At 47.9% G+C, this 23,561-nt stretch overlaps 1 protein-coding gene across 1 annotated transcript in view; it reads left to right on the forward strand.

The window, feature by feature from the left end:
- The window catches only part of tefu (Serine/threonine-protein kinase tefu), a 297,846-nt gene that overhangs the window by 49,804 nt on the left and 224,481 nt on the right, over positions 1–23,561 (forward strand). The window contains exons 8-9 of the mRNA XM_050172366.2: positions 5,331–5,453; positions 15,574–15,772. Of these exons, the coding sequence (XP_050028323.1) occupies positions 5,331–5,453; positions 15,574–15,772 (322 nt within the window). The remainder of the gene's footprint in view (positions 1–5,330; positions 5,454–15,573; positions 15,773–23,561) is intronic.

Below are 23,561 nucleotides of genomic sequence, written 5' to 3' on the forward strand. Positions count from 1 at the left end.
AGTTGTCCTCCTGTGCCTTGTCTGACTGTACTGCAGAATGGCTTAGGTGAGCTCCGCTGTAAAGACCGTTCCTCTGTTGGTGATCAGGACTTCTTGGGCGCCATGTTGCAGCAGGATGTTCTCGACGAAAAATTTGGCCACTTTGGCTGCGCTGCCTTTCAGTAGAGCTTTAGTTTCAGCGAAGTGGGTGAGATAGTCCATCGCCTCGACCATCCACTTATTTCCGGATGTTGACGTCGGAAACGGTCCCACCAAATCCATCCCCATCTGCTGAAGTGATCGGCAAGGAGGTTCGATCGGCTGTTGTAATCCTGCTGGCCTTGGTGGTGGTGTCTTGTGTCGCTGACAGTTTCAGCATGTCGTTACGTAACGGTTGACATCGGCGGTCAGACGCGGCCAGTAATACCTTTCCTGTATTCTCGACAGCGTCCGGGAGAATCTAAGGTGGCCAGCGGTTGGATCGTCATGTAGAGCATGCAGTACTTCTGGATGCAGCGCTAACGGAACAACAAGAAGGTAGCTGGCGCAGACTAGTAAGAAGTTCTTCTTCACGAGCAGGTTGTTTTGTAGCGTGAACGAAGACAATCCGCGTTTAAATGCCCTAGGGACAATGTCAGTGTTGCCTTCCAAATACTCGACGAGGCATTTTAGCTCCAGGTCTGCTCGTTGCTGTTCAATGAAGTCTTTCGCGCTTATTATTCCAAGGAAGGCGTCGGCATCCTCATCTTCTTGCGGCAGCGGGTCAATAGGGGCGCGTGATAGGCGATTGGAATCAGAGTGTTTTCGTCCAGACTTGTAGGTTACATTGATGTCGTATTCTTGTAGTCTGAGGCACCACCATGCCGGATCCTTTAAATTCGCTAGCGAACACAACACGAGATGGTCGCCGACAAGTTTGAATGGCCTGCCATATAGGTAAGGGCATAATTTTGCTGTAGCCCAAATGATGGCGAGGCATTCCTTTTCAGTCGAAGAATAATTGCCTTCCGCTTTTGACAGCGACCGCCTAGCATAAGCTATCACCCGTTCAAGTCCGTCTTTCCTGTAGACTAGGACGGCACCGAGGCCTAGGCTAGTGGCGTCAGTGTGGATTTCGGTATCAGGGGCCTCGTCGAAGTGCGCAAGTACTGGTTCTTGAAATGCGTTGGCCTGCGGCGTTTCCCACTTCAACTCGATGTCACATTTGGTTAGATGTGTGAGCGGCTCAGTGATGCGTGAAAAATCTTGGACAAAGCGCCTGTAGTAGGCACACATGCCAAGGAATCTACACACTTCCTTCTTGTCAATGGGCTGCAGGAACTTTGCGATGGCAGCCGTCTTCTGCGGGTCGGGGCAGACTCCAGATTTGCTGATGACGTGGCCTAGGAACAGAAGCTCATCATAGGCGAAGCGGCACTTTTCCAGTTTCAGAGTGAGCCCTGATGACTTGATGGCCTCTAGTACTGTCGCAAGCCGCCTAAGGTGATCGTCGAAATTTCCGGCGAAGACAACGACGTCCTCCAAGTAAACAAGGCGGGTCTGCCACTTCAATCCTGCTAACACCGTGTCCATAACGCGCTGGAACGAGCACAGTCCGAATGGCATGACCTTGAACTCGTAGAAGCCGTCTGGCGTGATGAAGGCAGTCTTTTTGCGATCTCTTTCGTCGACTTCTATTTGCCAATAGCCAGACTTGAGGTCCATCGATGAGAAGTATTTAGCGTTGCAGAGCCGATCCAATGCGTCGTCTATTTGTGGGAGGGGCTATACGTCCTTCTTCGGGATCTTGTTCAGTCGACGATAATTGACACAGAAACAAAGGGTTCTGTCCTTTTTCTTCAGCAAGACTACAGGAGATGCCCACGGGGTTTTCGACGGCTGGATGATGTCGTCGTGCAGCATTTCGTCGACTTGTTCCCTAATACCTTCGCATTCTCGCTTCGAAACTCAGTAAGGGCTCTGTTGGAGTGGTCGAGCACACTTTGCGGTTGTTATGCGATACTTTGCAACTCGTGTTTGTCGAATTCTCGCTGATGTCGAAAAGCAGTCGTATCATCTAAGGAGACTTCTGAGCTGTTGCTCCTTAATCATGGGGAGACTTGGATTTATGTCGGAGTCTGGTTCGGGAACTACGGTCGTGGGGGTAGATGCGGCAGAATCCGAGAGGACAATCGCATTACTGGTTTCCAGAATTTTCTTCATGTATGCAATCGTCATGCCCTTGTTGATGTGCTTAAACTGCTGGCTAAAGTTGGTTAGCATCACTTCCGCTTTCCCTCCGTGGAGTCGAGCGATCCCCCTTGCAACACAAATTTCACGGTCGGTCGAGCAGTAGACGTTGGTCGCCTTCGATGACGCCTTCTACATCAGCAGGTGTTTCGGTGCCGACGGAGATAACAATCCTGGAGCGAGGCGGGATGCTCACTTGATCTTCGAGCACACTAAAAGCCTAGTGACTACGAGAGCTCTCCGGCAGTATCGCTTGATCTTCCGACAGCGTTATCGATTTCGACTTCAGGTCGGTGATTGTGCCGCATTGGTTCAGGAAGTCCATGCCGAGAATGAGATTTCGTGAACACTGTTGGAGGATAACGAAGGTGGCAGGGTAAGTCCACTCATGAACGGTAATTGTTGCTGTGCAGATTCCAGTCGGCATAATGAGGTGTCCTCCAGCGGTCCGAATTTGAGGGCCATCCCATGCAGTCTTAACTTTCTTCAAGTAGGCGGCGTTGTGTCCACTCCCGATGGAGTAATCGGCTCCTGTGTCCACTGAAGCGGTGGCTGCGGCACTGTTGAGAAGCACATTGCGGTCAGTGGATCTTTGTCTTGTGTTGCAATTAGGCCTTGGCATCGGATCACGGCTGCGTCGTGTTGACGTGTGGCTGGTACGTCGCTTTGTCAGGTGTATTCTTTGCTTCCAGGCTTCGTCGAGATGGCGGCGTGTCGTTGTTATGTCGTTGAGATAGTCTCTTCGGCGGCGGCGGAGGATCTTTGTTAGTTCGACGAACAGCAACCGCACCTCCATCGGTTTCTGCTTTTAGTTTTCGGGATATGAGCTTGCAGACCGGCCCCGGACTGGGCCAGTGTATGGCCATACACTGTCGCTACCTGTCACTGCAGCAACAGGTAGCGGTGTTGAGATAGCAAACGGGACGGTCGTCGAGAGCTCCACTCAGTAGCGGTGGGGTAGTTGGCGATATCGCTAGGGCGTTCACCTTGCTGCGGACGTGGAGCGTTGGTGGCGAACCCTCGTAGTCCCATTTTGCGGTATGGGCATTGTTGGTAGACATGTCTGGCTTCCCCGCAGTGATAGCAGAGCGGGTGGTGGTTGGGGGGGCGCCAAATGTCCGTCTTCTCCAGGTGGCTGCACTCGGCAATGGGCAGGCGTGCTGCCGGCGGTGGCGGTGGATGACAGAATTGCGGCGTTACAGGGCCCTAGTGGGTCGCGGCAGGGGACCCTGATGATGAGCGCCAGCGGTGTAGGTCATCGCTTTCGGCACAAAAAGCGACGGTTTGGGCTGCACATCGGTAACGCGCAGTGACCGTCGAAGTTCATCCTTGACGACGTCAATGATTGAGGACAACTGAGGTTACGACGAAGCAAACATGTTCTGCAGTTCTTTGCGCACAAATGGCCCTGATGGTCTCTTGGAGATCACCGGAGCCCAGTGCTTGGATGACGCACTGCAGCCTGAGCACTTGGCGGTCGTATTACCTAGTGCGCATTTCTAGTTTTCTCAATTGTCGTTACCTTTGTCAAGAACTCAGCTAGGGTCTATGGCTGGTTGCGCATCAGTCCAGCGAAAAGTTCTTGCTTTACGCCTTGCATCAAGAAACGCATTTTTTTCTTTTCGGATATTTCCGGGTCGGCGTGCCAGAACAGGCACTTCATCTCCTCGGTGAAGATCACTATGGTCTCGTTGGGTAGTTGTACTCGGGCTTCTAGCATAGCTTTGGCTCTTTCCTTGCGCACAACACAAAAGATCAAATTTCTGGATGTTATATTTACCTTCGGTGATGATCTAACTTGCTGGTGTTACAGTCCCAGGACAAATAAACCGTTGTTGTCATATCATTCAGCCCATTCTAAACTGGTAAAAAGAGGAATTGCGAAAATGTGTTTTACTAACGCACTTACTAAATCATGCCATCATTGCACTGACAAAGCATTCACACAACAGGCCATGCGGCTACATGAAGCAGGTTATCCCAATCATGTTCTGGCATCAGTTGCAGAGGGAATACTTAGGCAAGTGTAGCAATCAGGGACTGCTGAACGAGCGGAAGGAAATAGTAACCAAGAGAAAAAAAGACCAACAGTGATACCTTATATCCACCAGTTGTCGCACAACCTAAAGAAAATTGCCTGCCGAGGTAACACTGATGTGGTTTTTTCAGCACCCAACAAACTAATCGGCCTGTGCAGGAAAACAAGACCACAAAAGAAAGAAAGTGCCCCTAGCTGCCAAGTTAAACACCGGAAGAAGTTTAGAGAATGTAAGACTTCAATTATATATCGTATACCCTTATCGCGTGGGAAGTATTATGTCGGACAGTCGGGCAGATGCATTAATGATAGACTGCGCGAACACAAAAATAAAGTCGACAAACTTGTGTCAGATGGGTTTCTCTCCCTTCATTGTAAGCAACATAAGTGCTCCCCTCTCTTCGAATCAACAATCATTACCGGTAGAAATAAGTGCGAACTCACTAGACTTATAATGTAAGCCGAGCAGATTGATGCCCTAGGGGATTCATGTATCAGCAAACCATCATTGGCTCTCTCTGAAAAGGAACTGAAATTTTTGCACATGGCTTAACATATCACAAAATGTATCGCTCTGATTGTTAGTCTGTTCATGTGGCTGTGACTCATGTTGGCTGAGTGTATCAGTACGGCCTGTTTTTCGATAATAAACATTGTTGGAAGTTAGCGCTGTGTGTGTCCCTATGTGTCTTCTTTTGTCCCGTCTTTTGATCGCGCTACCGTACTCCCCTTCAAGATGCATTACCAACAAGCCCACATTGCAACCCTCGTGAACATCATTCCTGTCATGGTTCTCAGTTGATTGTTGCTGCTGCTGCATTCTATTTTCTAAACCCGCTTTTTTCTCCTCTCTCAATGCCCTAGAGGCCTCGAGGGTGATAAAATAAATAAATATTCCTCTTCGCACAGCATTTTACATATTGCTTCATGTGTTTTACACCACACCTGTATCCCTTTGAGATCAATTTTCATGGACCAGAACAGGAGTTTTTCACACTTAGTGGAAGCCCTCAACATTCTTTACGGCCTCTGCACAAAATAACAGTGAATGCAAAAGCAATGATGTTATGTTCCAATCATGCAGGGAGCTGCTAAGCAGTCAGTTCTCGGCGATGGCTCAGCTTGGCTCGACGCTGCAACTCAACCAACTTTTGGCAAAAATGCAGATGTGCACGGTCCTAGAGGAAGGTGTTGCCCTGATGTGTGGGTGAGTGATTCGAATTACTTCAAGTTTTTGTAATTCATGTCTCATTCTATATTGACATAAGATGTTGCATTGGCTGGAGAAGGTGGCCAGTCGAGTCAGTGTAAAGGCGAATTTTTCGGCAACAGAGACCATCTGTACTGACTAACTGATCTTGACTATAAAAACCCAAGAGACTGCCAAAAGAAGCTCCAGACTTTTTCATGCCTTGTGCAGAAGGAGTGGTCTATTGTGTGCCACTGTCATGTGGTGGAAACTACATCAGCCAGATGGGCCACTGTGTAAATGATCACTTAAGAGAGCACAAACAAGAAGTTGCATGTTACAGAGAGGGGCAATTGTCAACACATTGCGATACTGCTGCATAACAAGCTACCACAAATCTAAATGTGTGCGTGAGATTATAAGAGGCGAAATTCATAATCAGGGAAGAGGCCAAGTGTGTCAGTAAACCATCAGTTTTGTTGTCGGAAAACGAAATCTTCTTTACTGGTCAGTAAGATAGATAGGGCATGTTACATGGCTCTATGATGGTATGTATATGTGAACACAGGAAATTTCAGTAAACATTAGTTGCTAGAGCGCTCCTGTATGTTCATCTGTGTGCCTTACTCTTGTCCTCATCTTCAATGTACACCCTATCACAGACGTAGTAGTTTTGCGAAAACCCGCAAGGTGGAGAGAAGTAATGAATAAAGGGAAAATCAGACATACACCCATTCGTAGCAATTGAACTGCTTTGTAGAAATTGCTACAAACGGGTGGATGTCTGATTTTTCCTTTATTCACCCTATGACAGATGTCACAAGCCTTTCTTTTATGCTACCATTACAGTGTCTGTTGAAAAGGAAAAGGAACAGTGTCTGTTGAAAATGATCTCAGCATTTGCGAAGTGGCACAGCTCACTAGTACGAAAATACGATGACAAATTGGTGTCAACAAGCGATAACACACCACGCGTGCCCTCAGATTGGCTTGGCTAGAGGCTGGGCTTGGCCTGAGGCAGCCAATCTTGCCATCCGCAATTTAAGCTTGCCGTGGCTTAAGCGTGCAGACACCGGCGAGATCAACGAAGTATGTCTAAGAACGTTGGCCGGGGTCAAGTCTGTTGTCAGCCTTGTCAACACGGCAAAAGTGTGTTTTATAAGCCCGATTTTGAAAAATATTGCTGCTCATTTCGGCCGCTGTAGTCGATAGTCCATTGTAGCACGGTCTGTTAAAAAGTGAACTTTGTTGCATTAATGCAATAGATAGAGCAAACTAAGGTTGAAATATTTATTTTATTTATTTTTATTTATTTATTTACAAATACTGCAGCCCAGAAGGGCTATTGCAGGAGTGGGTGAATACAAATGCGAGAAAGAAAATCACTATACAAAGAAGCATGCGTGAGTAACATGACTAAGGGGAGCATTCAATGGCATCCCCAAATTCTCTATGTGGTAAAGAACGGATGGAACCAGGCAGGTCATTCCAGAGTTCAATTGTCCGAGGAAAAAAACTGTATTTAAAAGTGTTGGTGCGAGCAAAAAAGACGGATAAGTTTAAGTCATTGCTGCTTCTCGTGATTAGGGGCTTTGCACGGGTCAGATATGTGTTAGGGGAAGCATAATGTGGAGAGTAAAATAGAGAGTGTAGAAGTTTCAGAGAATTAATGTGACGACGGTGGGAAAGAGGGGTTAAACCAAGCATATTCAGATGAGATGACGGTGAAAACATTCTATCATAACGGCGGTATATGAAACGAACCGCCTTTTTCTGAACAGATTCAATTTTGTGGATGTCCGAAATTTTGTAAGGGTTCCATATGGTAGACGCATATTCAAGAATAGGTCTTACAAGTGTTTTGTAATAAGTTTAGTTTCTTTGGGGGCAGCACGTAGAGTTCGGGTTAGATAACCAAGTTTTTTTAGTCCTTTGTTGCAAGTTGTTAGAATATGTTCTGACCAGGATAATCTTGGAGTGAAAAGGAGGCCTAAATACTTATATTCGTATGCGCGCTGCAGAAAAGTGGATTTATAGGAATAATTGAAATATGAGCAATTAGCATGCTTGTGAAAGGACATGGCGACTGTTTTCTTGAAGTTAATGTTCATTTGCCAGAGTTCGCACCATTCACAAAAACTTATAAAAGATTGATTCAGAGTGTTATGATCGTTAGGTGAAGAAATGACATTGTAGAGAACGCAGTCGTCAGCGTAAAGCCGAATTTTTACTGAAACAGAGCTTGGAATGTCGTTAATATAAAGCAAAAAAAGCATGTCTCTTTATCCGAAAGTCGGTTGTACACGCGGGTTCGTTGCAATGAGTGTAGACTGTAGTACAGACCAAAACATTTGTCCAAGCAGGGTAGTAAGGCACATGTCGCCGACACTGGGCCTGAGCCATACAAGTTAGGCAACGCACACCAGACATGGGAGACAAGTCACACTGTGGCACCCTAGCATGTCTCGCTAGTGGCCATTTATTATAACATCACTACAGAAGGGGGCGAGGTCTGCTGCCCGCTGCGTCAGTAGTTCATCTCGAAGCTCTGCTTGAAGCCCTTGTGGTATGTCAGGGTCTTCCTTGAACGACGTGTTCTCAGTGATCTCTGAAAAGGTTGAGTCGTCTGGGTCAGTCACAGGAGACGACCCATCACTGTCGTGGTAATCCAGGTGTGGTGTTCAAGGTGCTCCCGGAATAACAGTAGCACCATTAGAGGATGGCGGTACATAGTTCCTCATCCTCTCATCATTGGATAGGTTGGTAATGACGAAGGGTTCCTAGGTGGGTTGTAGATGCTGTCTAGTTCGCCTATATTCCTCACAGTCTTCAGTGAGTACTTTGTAGAAACGGGGTGCAACTTGGTCGAGCACTCTTGCTTTTGGTGATTATCCCCTGTCGCCTTGCAGGTGAACGATGTCACCTGGCCGAAGGCTTGGAAGCCTTACTTTTGCTTGTGCACATTGTGGTCGCTTTGTAATTTTTCGGCTGCGAAGTGGGTTAAAGTCTGGAAGACCAGACGTGAGGCTTTAGCAGTTCACCTGGTGAACCACTGCGTTCAAGAGGAGATGTGCGACAGTTCAGAAGACCTTGATAGAAGTCACCTGCTGAATTGTGGGTCTTCTTTAAGATAGGTTTTACCAAGTACTTGCATGCCTTTTTTCCACGAGTCCATTTGAACGTGGAAACCGAGGACTTGACAGGATATGCTTAAAGTTATAGGATGCTGCGAAGTGGCCAAGCTCTTTTGATGTAAACTGTAGTCCATTGTCACTGAGAACTTCCAGGGGCACTCTGTGCCTGGCAAAAATGGGTGACATTTTGCATATCACTTGTTGGGCTGAAATACCTGGTAGTTCTTCAACCTCGGGATAATTGGAGTAGGCGTCATAGACCACTAGGTACGCTTTACCTGCGTATTGACATACGTCTGCTGCAACCCTTATCCAAGGGGAACGCGAGGTTTCTGATCAGGAGCAGTTCCTTAGGTTGGGCATATTCATTGATCTTGCAAGTTTCACAGCTGTCGACCATGTTTTTGATGTCTTGAGTCATTTCAGGCCAGAACATCAAAAGACTCACCTTTGTGAGCGATTTGTTTATGCCTAAGTGGCCTACATGTAGCCTATTCAGCATTTCGGTTTGTAATGACCTTGGTATAACCACTTTCGATCCCTTGAATTATAGCTTTCATACAACCAACAGTTCCAAGCCGTACGCTTTGTACTGACCCGTAAGCGGTTGCTCACGTTGAATTGCTTTAATAACATTTGAGCAAACTGGATCTCTTGCTGTGTCTCACCAGTCTCACGCTGGTTTTCTCACTGACCAGACTGGACAAGAGCAATATTGCACGAGCCTCAACATTGCCATCCTCTGCCATGCGACAGTAGGGATTCGGAGCCCTTGACAGTCTGTTGGGCAGAACTAGAACTTAATCTGGAAAATAGGCAAACTGGTATTCATAACTCATCAGTTTGAGAAACAGGCATTGTAGTCAAGGTGGCATGTCGTGCAGACATTTTTTTGATATCGCATTCAACGGCTGGTGATCTATTTCTGTGAGCTCCTTCTGGCCACATATAAAGTCATGAAACTTTTCACAGCTGTAGACAACATCCAATGCTTCCTTTTCTATTTGAAAGTATCAGCTTTTGCACTCTGTTAGGCACCTTGAGCTATATGCCACTGGTCTCCAATCAGGACCATGCCTTTTGAAGAATGCTACACCAAGCCCGAATCCTGAAGCACCAGTCGATACTTTGGATTCTCTTCTAGGGTCAGATACCGCAAGCACAGGTGGTCTCGTTATGACCTTCCTAATGGCTTCCAACTCTTTTGTGGGCTCGTGACGAAGTCTCTATTTTGCTTGAGCAGGTCAGAGAGAAGAGTAGTCCTCTCTGATAGATAAAGCACATATTTTCCAAAATACAAGACCATCCTTAGGATGCGCTGAAGCTCTTGCTTTGTGCTTGGCTCTTGCATCTGCAAGATGCTGCTTACGAGTTTGGGCGATGGCTGTAAGCCTTTTTCACTGATTTTATCACCTAGGAAAAATATTTCCTTCATGGCCATTTCATATTTTTTGCCGTATATGTAATTCCAGGTCTCTGAGCTGTGTTCAGCACAGCTCTCAAATGCTCTTCATGATCTTTTCATTGAAGCCCATATGAGCACATCATCAATGTATACTCTCACACCTGGGAGGAAGAAGAAGGCGCCGACTAGTGCGGACGTGGAAAGATTGACTCCCGCTTTAGTAAATGTTGTTGCTCTGCTTTTTGTGTCGCCTATTGCTGAAATGCATGCCATTCGACACAGTTTCTTCTGAAGACTTCCTTCGGTGAGTGGCCTTTGTGCGGAGATTGTGGAACTTTTTGTGTCAACCACGCCGCGGTGACGCTAGGCACGGGTAGGCTTAGGCCTTACCCGACGAAGAGGGGCATCATGCCCGAGATAGAAATGGTGGTAGGAGAGGAAATCTCCTCCGAAGAAGCCAACAGCCCAGGCTGGACGACAGCGCTGGGCAAGAACAAGAAAGCTCGGCAAGGAACACCAGTTTCAACAAGCAAGAAATCCCACGTGGGCTCGAAGGGCGATAACAAATGTTATCGGCTGTCCCGATAACATTTGTTGGATGGTGAAAAGCGCTCACAAGTAAAAGATAAACAAGTTCATATGTCAATGCTGCCTCTCAAAAGGCATCATGCCGATGCTACAAACAGGAGAGTGAAATGTAAAAGGACAGTTATTAAACAAAACTAACAAAACAACAAAGAAGCAAAGTCCAAGGGAACACAGTCCAAAAAAGGTCCAAAGTTCATTTATGCAAAGTCCCCAAAGTTTATTAGTGTTGGTAGAATGGCTTAAGTCGCACAACATGGACTACTTCAGGTCGTGAATGGTGCCGCTGTGATTGCGAAATGCCATGTGGCACAACCTCATAGTCGAGTGCACCAATGCGTCGGATGATCTTGTAGGGTCCGAAATAGTGGCGTAAAAGCTTCTCGCTAAGTTCTCGTAAATCCTTCTCGCTTGTCTGGCTGTATTGTAGAATGGCTTGGGTTAGTTCTGTTGTAAAGGCCGTTCCTCTGTCAGTGATGAGGACTTCTGGGGCCCTATGTCACAGCGGGATGTTCTGAACGAAAAATTTCGCCACTTCGGCTGCGCTACCTTTAGCAGAGCTCTAGCTTCAGCGAAGCGGGTGAGGTAGTCCGTCGCCACGATGATCCACTTATTTCTGGATGTTAACGTTGCAAGGGGTCCCGACAAATCCATCCCGATCTGCTGAAAAAGTCAGCAAGAAGGCTTCATCGGCTGTAGTAATCCCGCTGGCCTTGTCGGGAGTGTCTTGTGTCGCAGACAGTGTCAGCATGTCTTGACGTAACGGCCAATGTCGGCGGTCAGGCATGGTCAGTAATACCTTTCCTGTATCCTCGATACCACCCGGGAGAATTCGAGGAGCCCAGCGGTTGGATCGTCATGTAATGCGTGCAGTACTTCTCGATGCAGCGCTGACAGAACAACAAGAAGGTATTTGACGCAGACTGGTGAGAAGTTCTTCTTTACGAGTAGGATGTTTTGAAGCGTGAATGAAGACAATCCGTGCTTAAATGACCAAGGAACAACGTTGGTATTCCCATCTAAATACTCGACAAGGCCTTTTAGCTCCTGGTCTGCTCGTTGCTGTTCAATGAACTCTTCCGCGCTCATTATTTTAAAGAAGGCGTCGTCATCCTCGTCGTCTTGTGGCAGTGGGTCAATGGGGGAGAGTGATAGGTAGTCGGCATCACAGCGTTTTCGTCTAGACTTGTAGGTTACAGTGATGTCATATTTTTGTAGTCTGAGGCACCACCGTGCCTGCCGTCCTAAAGGATCCTTTAAGTTCGCTAGCCAAAACAACACGTGATGGTCACTGACCACTTTGAATGGCCTGCCGTATAAGTAACGGTGGAATTTAAGTCAAAACAACACGTGATGGTCACTGACCACTTTGAATGGCCTGCCGTATAAGTAAGGGTGGAAGAGGCCGTCTGGCATGATGAAGGCGGTCTTTTCGCAATCTCTTTCGTCAACTTCTATTTTCCAGTAGCCAGACTTGAGGTCCATCGACAAGAAGTATTTAGCGTTGCAGAGCCAATCCAATGCGTCGTCTATCCGTGGGAGGGGGTATACGTCGTTCTGCGTGATCTTGTTCAGTCGACGATAATCATCGCAGAAACATAGAGTTCTATCTTTTTTCTTCACCAAGACTACAGAAAAAACCCGTCTTCTGACGGGCTTTTCGACGGGTTTTTCGATGGCTCGATGATGTCGTCGCGCAGCACTTCTTCGACTTGTTGCCAAATAGCTTCACATTCTCGCATCGGAGCTGGGTAAAGGCTCTGCCGGAGTGGTCGAGCACACTTTTCGGTTATTATGCGATGCTTTACGACTGGTGTTTGTCGAATCCTCTATGACGTCGAAAAGCAGTTTTTGTATCGTCAAAGGAGACTTCTGAGCTGTTACTGCTTAATCATAAAGAGACTTGGATTTATGTCGAAGTCTCGTTCGGGAACTATGGTCGTCAAGGTAGATGCGGCAGAATCTGAAAGGACAAACGCATTGCTGATTTCCACAATTTCCTTGATGTATGGGATTGTCGTGCCCTTGTTGGGGTGCTTGAACTCCTGGCTGAAGTTCGTTAGCATCACTTCCGCTTTCCCTCCGTGGAATCGAGAAACCCCTTTTGCGACGCAAATTTCACAGTCGAGCAGTAGACGTTGCTCACCCTCGGTGATGCTTTCTACGTCAGCGGGTGTTTCAGTGCTGGCGGAAATAATGCTGGAGCGGGGCAAGGTACTCACTTGATCTTTGAGCACACTCAAGGCGTGGTGATTACAGAGCTCTCTGCCGGCATCGCTTGGTCTTCCGACAGTGTCATCAACTTCGACTTCAGGTCGATGATTACGTCGTGTTAGTTCAGGAAGTCCATGATGAAAATGACGTCTCGTAAACACTGTTGGAGGATAACGAAGGTGGCAGGGTAAGTCTGGTCGTGAATGATAATTCTTGCTAATCAGCGCTCTTAGGTGTCCTCCAGCTGTCCGAATTTGAGGGCCTTCCCGTGCAGTCTTAACTTTCTTCATCTGAGTGGTGATGGGTGCACTCATGACCGAGTAATCAGTCCACTCATGATGGAGCGTCCACTCATGACACTCGATGAATCCACTCATGACCGAGCGGCGACTGTGTGGCCGTTGAGAAGCAACTCTAGGTCGGTGGTTCTTTGTCGTGGGTCGCAGTTTGTCCTTGTCCTCAGATCACAGCTGCATTGTGTTAACCAGTGGCTGGAGTGTCGCATTGGCAGGTCTTCTTTTGTAGGCATATTCTTTGCTTCTAGTCTTCGTCGGGATTGTGGCGTCTTGTTGATATGTCAATGAGAGAGTCTTTTCGGCGTCTTCATTGGCAGTGGAGGATCTTCGCCAGTTCGACGAACAGCAACCGCACCTTCATTGGTTCCTGCTTTTAATTTCCCGGATATGGGCCAATGGACCAGCCCCAAGCTGGGCCAGTGTATGGATGGCGCTGCGGCGACAGGTAGAGGCCTGCCGACGGCAAACAGGATGGTTGTCGGGGGCTTCACTGAGTAGCGACGAAGTAGTCAGCGATGTCACGGGGGCGTTCACCTTCCCGAGGGCGTGGCACATTGACGGTGAACCTTCGCAGTCCCAAATCACGGTATGGGCATCGACGTTACACATGGCCGGCTTCCCCGCAGTGGTAGCAGAGTGGGCAGTAGTCGGGGTCACGCCAAATCTCCGTCTTTCTCGCATAGCTGCGCAGGCGGACGGGTGTGCGTGCTGGCGGTGCCGGCAGTGGACAACGGAATCGGCCCTGGCACTGTCGCGGAAGGGGACCTTGACGGGCGCATAGGTCATCGCTTCCGACTGGGGCTGTGGTGGTTGTCATTGCATGTGAGGAACTCCAAGAAATCGCTGAGTTGCTCTTCTTTGCCGATTTCGGCGATTGAGGCCACTTGAGGCTGCATCCTTGGGTACAACTTCTGCAGCTCTTCCCGTACAACCGCTCTGACAGTCTCGCGCAGATTGTCGGTGGCCAGTGACTGAACTCTGGCGTAGTGTGTAGCGTTTGTGGGGCGGTTGAATTGCCAGTTCTGCATTTCGAGTGTCTTCTCGATGCTGGTTGCCTTGTGAAGAAACTTGTCCACGGTCTTCAGTGGGCTTCGTATCATTCCAGTGAAAAGTTCCTCCTTCACACCACACATCAGTAGGCGGGCTTTCTTCTCCTCAGACATTTCTGGGTCAACATTGCGGAATAGGCGGCTCATCTTCTTCGGGAAGATCACGATAGTCTCATTGGGAAGCTGCACTCGGGTTTCTAGTAGAGCTTGGGCTAGTTCTTGGCGTACGACACTTGTAAATGTCTGCAAGAAGCCGCTTCTGAACAGGTCCCACGTCTCTAAGGTGGTTTCTTGGTTCTCGAATCACGTCCTGGGGGCGTCTTCCAATGCGAAAACGACATGTCGCAGTTTGTCGTCGCCGTCCCAGCTGTTAAATGTAGTTACCCTCTCATACGTCTCAAGCCAGCTTTCCAGATCCTCGATTATTGAACCGTGGAACGTTGGAGGCTCCCTGGGCTGCTGAAGCACGATGGGGAACGCTGGGGTTGTCATTGGGGTTGACATGGAGATGATCTTCCTAGTTATCTCAGGCAAAAGTCCGTGCTCCAGGGGCAGTCCTTGCAGCCTGTGGCTACCTCACTGGTTCTTGGCGATGTTGGTGTTGTCTACCGCGTTCGGGCTTGGGTCACGGCTTTGTGGGGGCGTCCGGTACATGAACGCAAAGCACCTCCACCAGATGACACATGGTAGTAATGGTGAAGAAAGCAGCGAAGCTGTGAATAACGAAACTAACTTTTATTGGGCGAACCTGTGCCCACAAAAACAGGCTACACCCAAGGAACGATGACAGGGGTGAACACAGTGGGTGATAATCGAAAATCTGATCAGTGGGTAAAGCGCGTCAGCTTTTATACATGAGCCATCGAACGGGCCAGAGTAATCGCTGGTGCCCGCATGTCTTCCAGAAAGTTCTATTAGCGTCGCGCATACATGCAGTGAGATTTAACAAGGTTCGCCGACAACAGACAGTGGATAGAAGCATCATTAAGCTTCCAGAAACTTCCGATACATGCAGGCACATCCTGCGCTGAGTGGTAACATCTGTTAGACGAAGAAAAGATCTTGCTTGTAAAAGATAAGTTCACGTTTCAATATTTAAGAATTGGAATAGTAAATTTTCAATTTGCTAATTGATTTATTTGAGTGTTCACTATTCTATTCAATTCAACGATATCCAAGTACTTGCCTGCTCCTTGTTTTTAGTGTTGGCTCAGTGTTGCTATGTCGAATCACTTCTTTTATTCATAGTTGTTTTCAGGATATGATTATGCAAACTAAGAACAATGCTAAAATAAATTTTGTGTCTGTGTGTGCTTTCTGCTCCAAACATGTCAGACTAGGCTCACCATGCTCCAATAGCAGCTCGAAAATGCTGAAGGGTATTCTTGCCTTGTCAAAGCTGCTGCAGAGTTTTGCTGCCTATTGGTGATTGGCATACCATCTGTGTGGTTGCAGCCACGTGGATGAAGCGGTCCTGTTGGCCAGGTGGGAGCAGAGAGCAGCACAGCCAGCAGTGCAGTTCGATGTGGCCGAGCCAGTGCTGTGGCTCCAAAGTGTGGTGCTTGGCCAGCTGCACAGCCCGCAAGCAGAGGCTGTCCGCACCACGATACTGGGGCACTATGCAAGGCAGGCACGCATCAGCCAACGTTATGCGGTGAGGACAATTACGGTGCCTCTCTGGAGTTGTGGCACAAATTATAGTGCTCATTGCCTGTGCCAGTTTTTGAGACTTTCATACAATATGGCGACCCAGGTGAGCTTATTTCAGTGGAAATAATGTGAATAAACTTTACCATGGAAGCAGCATAGACTTCTTATAGCTTCACATAGCTCAGTCTTCTCTTAAAGGGCCACTGACAAAAAAATTCAGACTTGTAATGTTTGTGTTGTTTCATTCTTTTACATTAGGGGTGTGCAGATGCCAAATAGTAGATTTCAAATTGAATAATTAATCGTACCAAGAAAAAAAATATCAAATTCGATATCAGAAAATTTATCATAAATTCTAATGCTTACAGATCTTGGCAAGAAAACATAGTGCTGCTCATTCATAGAAAGAATGCTGCAAGTGATCAGTAACTCATGTTTGTAGGGGTCTCATATCCAACAGGAGTACCGACCCTCGTAGGTTCGAGCTTAGAGAACCATCTGGCTGCGTCGGCCACCGCATTTCATAGTCCAGTGTGCCACGGTTCTCGCACTGCAAGAATGGGGCCACCGAGCGTTACGCACGCAAGAGAACACAGCATTGCCCTCACTTAACGGAAACCATTTATTTGTCTCCGGCAACACCCAAGACTGCACAAATGCCTGGTCCCGGGCCGGCATGGGAATGACAGAGCGAAAAATAGATGAGGGCACCACTAGTACATCGCTGCAAGAGGATGGTTCCTTGTGACAGGCCGCTAGGAGAAGTCCCTGCGGCTATGTTGCTTGCTGTTGGGATAACCAACCCACTCGTGAGAGCTCAGGTGTGGTTGATTGTGAACCCAGGGACTCGGATACAGGTGGCAAAGTCATAGAAAGGACAAACATTTATCAACAAGAGATGACAACAATTACAATTGTAGTGAGCTGACAAGACACTGAGTTGGTTGTGTGAGAGTTTGCTGTGCTGCGGTCATCAACCATTGGCATACATTCAGTCAGCGAAACACCGTAATAATAGGGTCCTATGTTGGAGTTTACTCCTTATGCGGTATGACTTTCATGTTGAATACATTTGCAGTGTGGACATTGTCGGCGCTGACTGTATGAGTCGTGCAGATTTCACTGAACAGTTGTGACGTATTGTCGTTGCACATGCTCCATCTTGTTCTTTGTTCGTGGTTTGCTGATTCATCCCTTCTAATGTGTTGTTAGATTGTGTTGGAACTTGTCCCACGTTCAGGAACTGCCATCTGTGTCTGTGTACAACATACTCAAGTTGGGGGGAGTGTATTCTAACATAGATTGAAGACAGAGTCTTAAAAAATAGATGCTTCTTTTTAATGGTGGGCCAGAACAAGAACTTGCAGCTTACACACTTCATCGTCTTTCGGGGTGCCGACCTTTGCGCGCGCCGTCTTGCGGTGCGGGCACCCCACATCTTTGTGTCAATTACCCCCCATGCGGAAAGCCACAGTCTCAGTCGCGTCAAAAAGTTCTTTCGGCGACATAAGAAATGGAGCTCCTCAGGTGTATCTCGGCGTTCACGTACGCACATAGTATGGTTTCATGCGCACTACATGAACAACTTCAGCGCGAGGACGACGACGGAGCGAACCGGGGTCAGAACTGCGGGGGACAACTTCGTAGGTCACATCACTGAGGCGGCATGTAACCTTGTAGGGACCAAAATACCGGCGGATCAACTTTTCCGAGAGTCCACGGCGACAGACGGGCGTCCAGACCAGGGGGGCAAACGAGGTCCTGGTGCCTGCGTGGTATGCTTCAATCTCCCGGAAGCGTTCACCATTGCGCGGGCACGGCGCATTCAGTGAAAATCCACGGAGCCCAGCCCGGCGGTAAGGACACGCCCTGTAGAGGTGATCGGCTACACCGCAATGAAAACACAAGGGCCTCTGGTCTGCGGTGCGCCATACATCGCTCTTGCGGGTTGGTCGTGTTTCAGCCATGAGTGGCTTGCGGAGAGTCCTGAAGTCGCCAGTTGCTTGTTCAACGGCGCGCACACCATGGAAGTCCGAAGTCGGAGACAACGAACTTCGCGCAGCTTCCACATACGACATGCGAGGCTGTGGCTGCCGTACCTCGTGCTGTGATGTCTTGCTTCGCTCTGGGACTTGTATTGCCTGCCTGATTTCTACCCAGACGACCTCAGCCAGAGCGAGTCGCGGTACCAATACCGGAGCCACCTGAAGCTTTTGGAGCTCTGCTCGAACAACAAGCCTAATGAGCTCCCGCAAGGCGTCGGTATTGTTAAAGGGTATAGCAAGAGGGTCATGCGATAGGATCAACACGTCGCGGTTGTACTGCCTTGTTCGTTGCTGCAGTGCCTTTTCCATTGATATGGCTTCCGCAAGAAACTCTGCAACGGTCTTTGGTGGGTTGCGTATTAGGCCACCGAATAACTCTTGCTTGACACTGCGCATCAAGTTCCTGACCTACTTTTCATCCGGCATGGATGGATCCGCGCGTCAGAAAAGTCGGTACATATCTTCGACAAACTTTGCGACGCTTTCGTTTGGCCGCTGTACTCTCGCCGGAATTGCAGATTCCGCTTACTCCTTGGGATCGAGGCTGGCGTATGTGCTGATTAGCTGCCGTCGGAATTTGTCCCTTGTCGATAAGGCCGCCTCATGGTTCTCAAACCATGTCCGCGCATAGTCCTCGAGGGCAAAGTAGGCGTTGCGTAGCTTGTGCTCTGGAGTCCAGCCGCTGAATTCTGTGACACGCTCAAAGTGATAGAGCCAGTCCTCAACATCCTCGAAGGTGTCTCCATGGAAGGATGTGGGGATTCGCGGCTGGTTAAGGACGACTTTGGTCGGTACCGTTGAGGAAGAAGACGGAACCGATGTACTCATCCTTCTGACTGTATTCGGTAGAGGCTCGTGCTCAGGAGGCAGTCCTTGAAGTCAACGACTTGTCCGTACGTGAACAGGAGTCAGCTCGACCGGACTTCGTACTGGACTTGTAGGCTGCGTTCGATCTGGGACTGGTAGCATGTACCCAGCACCTCCACCAGAAAAATGTAATGTAGATTGAAAACGGAGTCTTACAAAATAGATGCTTCTCTTTAATGGCGGGCCAGAACAAGAACGTGCAGCTTACGCACTTCATCGTCTTTCGTGGTGCCGACCTTTGCGCGCGCTGTCCTGCGGTGCGGGAGCCCCACATCTTTGTGTCAGTATTAAGAAACTAGTATGGCAACCTGGAAGAAGCCGATAGAAGCCACAAAGATGAAGTGAATGCACTTGCTTAAGATGAACATGCATGGAAGCTCGTGACTTTGGAAAAGCTCGTCACTGTGGAAAATGGCTGAGCTATCACTACCAGGCACGGACCTGGTGGGTGCTACCTGACCAGCCGGGATGAGTCTGGTGTGTCCTGCAGTGAACCAGGGCTCCAGGCCAGAGCTAAGATGTGCACGAGACAGAATGGATCGGTGTTGTTCCTGTGGTGAATGAGCATTTGAGCCCAGCGGTAGCATGTGACCCTGGTAGAGATTGCGACGTTTGGGCGAGCCATGTGAAAGGGTCCGGCACAGCCCGCCTGCTGGGGTCGTGGCCCTGGTGCCACGTTGCTGTTGGCGTGGGGCCTGCTGTGCTGTCACGCAAGCAGTTCGTGGTCTGCTCATACACTTGTACTGCGCTACAAGTCTGTAAGCGCTGACACCTCTGACGTTGCCACCAAGTACTGTGAGTACTTTATGGATATCCTACAAAGATATCCATAAAGACTCATCATATCATCAGTGAGAACACGCGCTATGACATCTCACGTGAGGCGTGAACTACATGGACTGTTATAGAAGAAGTTCATTGTCTTGCTAGCTCATCGCAAGTGTAATTTTTGTCGTATGTCGTCTTTTTAAAAATTTATTTATAGATACTGCAACTTTTTACAAGATCGCATTTATCAGTTGATAAATGTTTGTCCTGTCTATGGCTTTGCTGCCTGTATCTGAGTCCCTGGGCCTACAAACCACCACATCAAGTAATCTGCATTGGCTTGGGCCTCCGATATGTGCGGCTTGGCATAGTAGGAGCATGTGCGAGCACTAGACACCATTCTTTGGCTTAGTGTTTGGAAAAGGATCAACACAAGGTACGTGCTCACCGTACCTGCGAATGTACGGTGAGCTCAAGTCCGAGACCCTAACAAAGGGGCCAATGGAGGAAAGGAAAACGTGTACGTACTCAGTGCCATCACTGAGAGATCTCCCTGGCGCTTGCTCTGCTGACAGCAGCAACGCAAGCGCTACCACCCCCAACCGGTTCGTGGCAAAGGTCACCATCGACAGCTGTCGCGAGGGGAAAGGAAGAGGGACGACAGAACAGGTTAATATCCCACACAAAGGCACTGGGGCGCACCTCAATCCCCACACCTTCTACTCTTAATAAAGAAAACTCCAAATTTGTAGGGCAGCACTGATTACAGCTCAGTTCTAGTACAAGAAGGTCTAAATATTTTTTTTATCAGTAAAATGTATGTTGAATAAGATGTTGTACTGAATACCACTGCGGTTCTAATTTTAATTGTCGACTCGTGTTTTATGGCAATCTTTTATTCGATAGAAAGTTTGGCTCTTCAACCTACCACTAAAATACAGGACGGCTTAAGGTGATTAGGACATTCGTCACGTTTGCTTGTATGCCGTGAGAAAAGGAAGGATAGTTCAGACACGCACATAAAGAAAGAAGCATTTATCTCGCACAAGTACGAAAGAACAGTGGGATGATGATGGGATTAACTGGTATACCTTATGCAGAAGGAGATAAGGCAGACAAAGAAAAAACCTGTTGAACTGGAAAGAGGAAACAACATAAGTGATGGAACAAGGAAATAAAGCAAGCTATGGAAAGAGCATAAGCAGGCGTCTAGGGATCATCGAGAAGTCAAAAAGTTGAGATTATATGAAGAAGGGGTGCTTGTTAGATGGAACAAATACAGAGAAAGAAAAGGGGGGGCAAGTTAGCTTGTACAAGAAAGAATTAAAACACAAGTGAATGTAGGGTGCATAACATTTGCAAAACAGACAAAGGGGCACCAAAAAATTCTGAAACCATGTAATAGTACTTTGAGCTCCAACTAAAAATTTGCAGACAGCTGTAAGAGAGGAAGATGTTAACATCTTTGGAAGAGAGAATGAGCTGCGGTATATCACAGACACTGTTAGGGCTAACTTCAGCATGAAAGAAAGTGCAGCGCAGACTCAAATGAGCAACACTAGATCGAGCAACAATAAAGAAGCCTGATAGATGAAAATTTAGCATGGAAAATGTTGCTGCGATAATGCAGCAGAAAATGTCTAATAACACAGCTGCAGGAACTGATAAAATTCCAATACACCTAATCAAAAATTTCACTCCAAAGCGGACTGCTGACTAATGCCATTGATTAAAACAAAGAAAATTCTGTTTGCATGGTGTGAAAGCAAGACAAACCTCATCTACAAAGGTAAAGGTGATAAGGATAAGACTTGGGGTTCAGGCCAGTTAGAGTGACGTTGGTGATATTGTCATGTTGTAGTGATGGTGACACAGTAGCAAAAACTGTGAATCACGAAACTAACTCTTTATTGGGCAAACCTATGCCCAGAAAAGCAGGGGCCGTATTCTGTAGCGGTTCGCTTTGGAACCGGTTCGGTCTGGCTGTTACGTCTGGATTACGTCACTTGGAGAAAGAGTGGAACGGGGCGGCGTGAGGGGAACCAATCAACAAGCGGCGGTCTGCCGGAAGATCACGTCATCATTTTTGTTTGTACTTGGGGGACGGTATAGCAATTGAAGGATGTTGCTGGTTTGATAAGAAAACATTGGTTTGTATAGAACACTTGCAAATATAATTTTCAGTAATAAATGTGAGCTTGCGGCGCAGACGGCTACTGGGAGTTGTAATTCTATTTGTGTTGTTTTCTTATTTAGTCGCTAGGTGGTGTGCCACACGTTATGCAAACAACTTGCCTCGCTTTGTTTACATTTTGGACTTGTTCGGGCGCCGAAACCGAAACGATGTCATCGCACAAGGACAGGCGGCCGAGTCCTCATGTTTCAGCGAGGCAGCGCGAAATACTCGTTTCATTTGTCGAGGAGCGCCCCTACCTAGCAAAGGCGTCGTGTGTGTAAGGCCAGCAGCTGACGGCGGCTTTCTGTTGCGCCGTGGATGGGAATCTAACCCATCCTTTTTATTTGCCCACAACCGTAATGGCCTTGGCGACGGCTGTAATGATCTGGCTGACCGAAGGCTGCGACAGTGCAATCGCTTCTTCATTCCCGACGCACTGTTGAAAGCTCCCGGTGGCAAAATAGAGCAGCGCGCACAGCACTTTCATCGTAGTGTCGACACCACGAAATCTTTGAGGTCCAAGATGTTCTTCCAGCTCATCACAAAGACGTCGCACTATGTCTTTGGAGAGCCTAAAATGCCTTCGAAACTCTTCTTCGGCCATGCCGAACGCGTCGCGTCGTTGCCTCTCATCGCGTCGTTGTCTTTCGGCGTTCGCCAGCAGCACAACCAAAGGAGCCGCCATTGCCGTCTCTGTCTCGTCTCGTCTAGGTGCCGGCTCGTCAGCTGGCGCGAGACTATCCGGCAGCCACGGTTGCCCTAGCAACCCTCGACATCATGCTCGCCACTGCGCGCGACCCTCGAGCGAACCACTTCTCCGCGGTTCCTCTCGTAGCAGGGAACCGGTTCCTTACCAGATGATTGACAACTTGTGTGACGTCAACAAAATTTGTCGTCCCGCCCACAAGGGATGACGACAACGAAGTGTCGACCAATGGCAACAGCCAGACCGAACCGGTTCCAAAGCGAACCGCTACAGAATACAGCCCCAGGTTACAGTTTTCAGTGAGTACAGTCAGCGATCATCGAAAATCTGATCAGCGGGTCAAGCGCATTGGCTTCTATACATGACTTGTCGAAGGTTCCAGCATAATTGCTGGTGCCTGCATGCTTTCCAGAAAGTACTAAACAATTCATGTGGCACATGCAATCAGATTACACAAGGTTTGCCAACAACAGACAACGAGGCAGCAAGAGACAACGGATAGAATCGTCAAACATTAGAGAGACTTCTGATACATGCAGGCATATTCTGCGCCAAGAGATTACGTTTAACATTTGTGAAAAACAGTCACCGGAGAAAGACAAATAAGTACACGTGTCAATATATAGAGTGGCATCGCAAGCCATCAAAATAAAACTATTTCAATGAGTGGAGAAAAATGATGTACTGGGGGAAATGCAGAATAGGTTCAAGCCAGGCAGGTGCTTAGAGGATAATATGTTTGTACTAACTCAGTGTATAACTATTTCAGTAGCTCAGAATAGACCTTTATGGATTGCATTTCTAGATATTAAGGGAGCCTACAAGAATGTAGACAGGGAATCATTATGGGACATCCTCAAGCACAAAGGCATAGGTGACGATTTCATGGAGCTTCCGAGGGAGATATATATACAGACAACTGAGTGCAAATTTTATGGGAAAGCCAAGAATTTAATGAAGTGGTGGAAATTCACCATGGACTGGCGCAAGGATGTCGCGTCTCCATTGTTCACGCTTTATGTCAAGAGCGTAGAAGGACGACTGGGAAACAGTGAATTAGAGTTTGATTTATCCTTCACGTGTAAGCATGTAGCATAAGCACCTCTAGTAGACAAGCTTTCTTTGGTCTTCACACAACGCATCAGAAAATGCATTCTTGTACTTGACAATTTTATAGCATTTGCCTCTTGTGGAGCTCTTGCCAACTGGTATGCATTTGTCAGACGTCTGA

This window comes from Dermacentor andersoni, chromosome 6, assembly GCF_023375885.2.
Source record: "Dermacentor andersoni chromosome 6, qqDerAnde1_hic_scaffold, whole genome shotgun sequence".
Taxonomy (NCBI): domain Eukaryota; kingdom Metazoa; phylum Arthropoda; class Arachnida; order Ixodida; family Ixodidae; genus Dermacentor; species Dermacentor andersoni.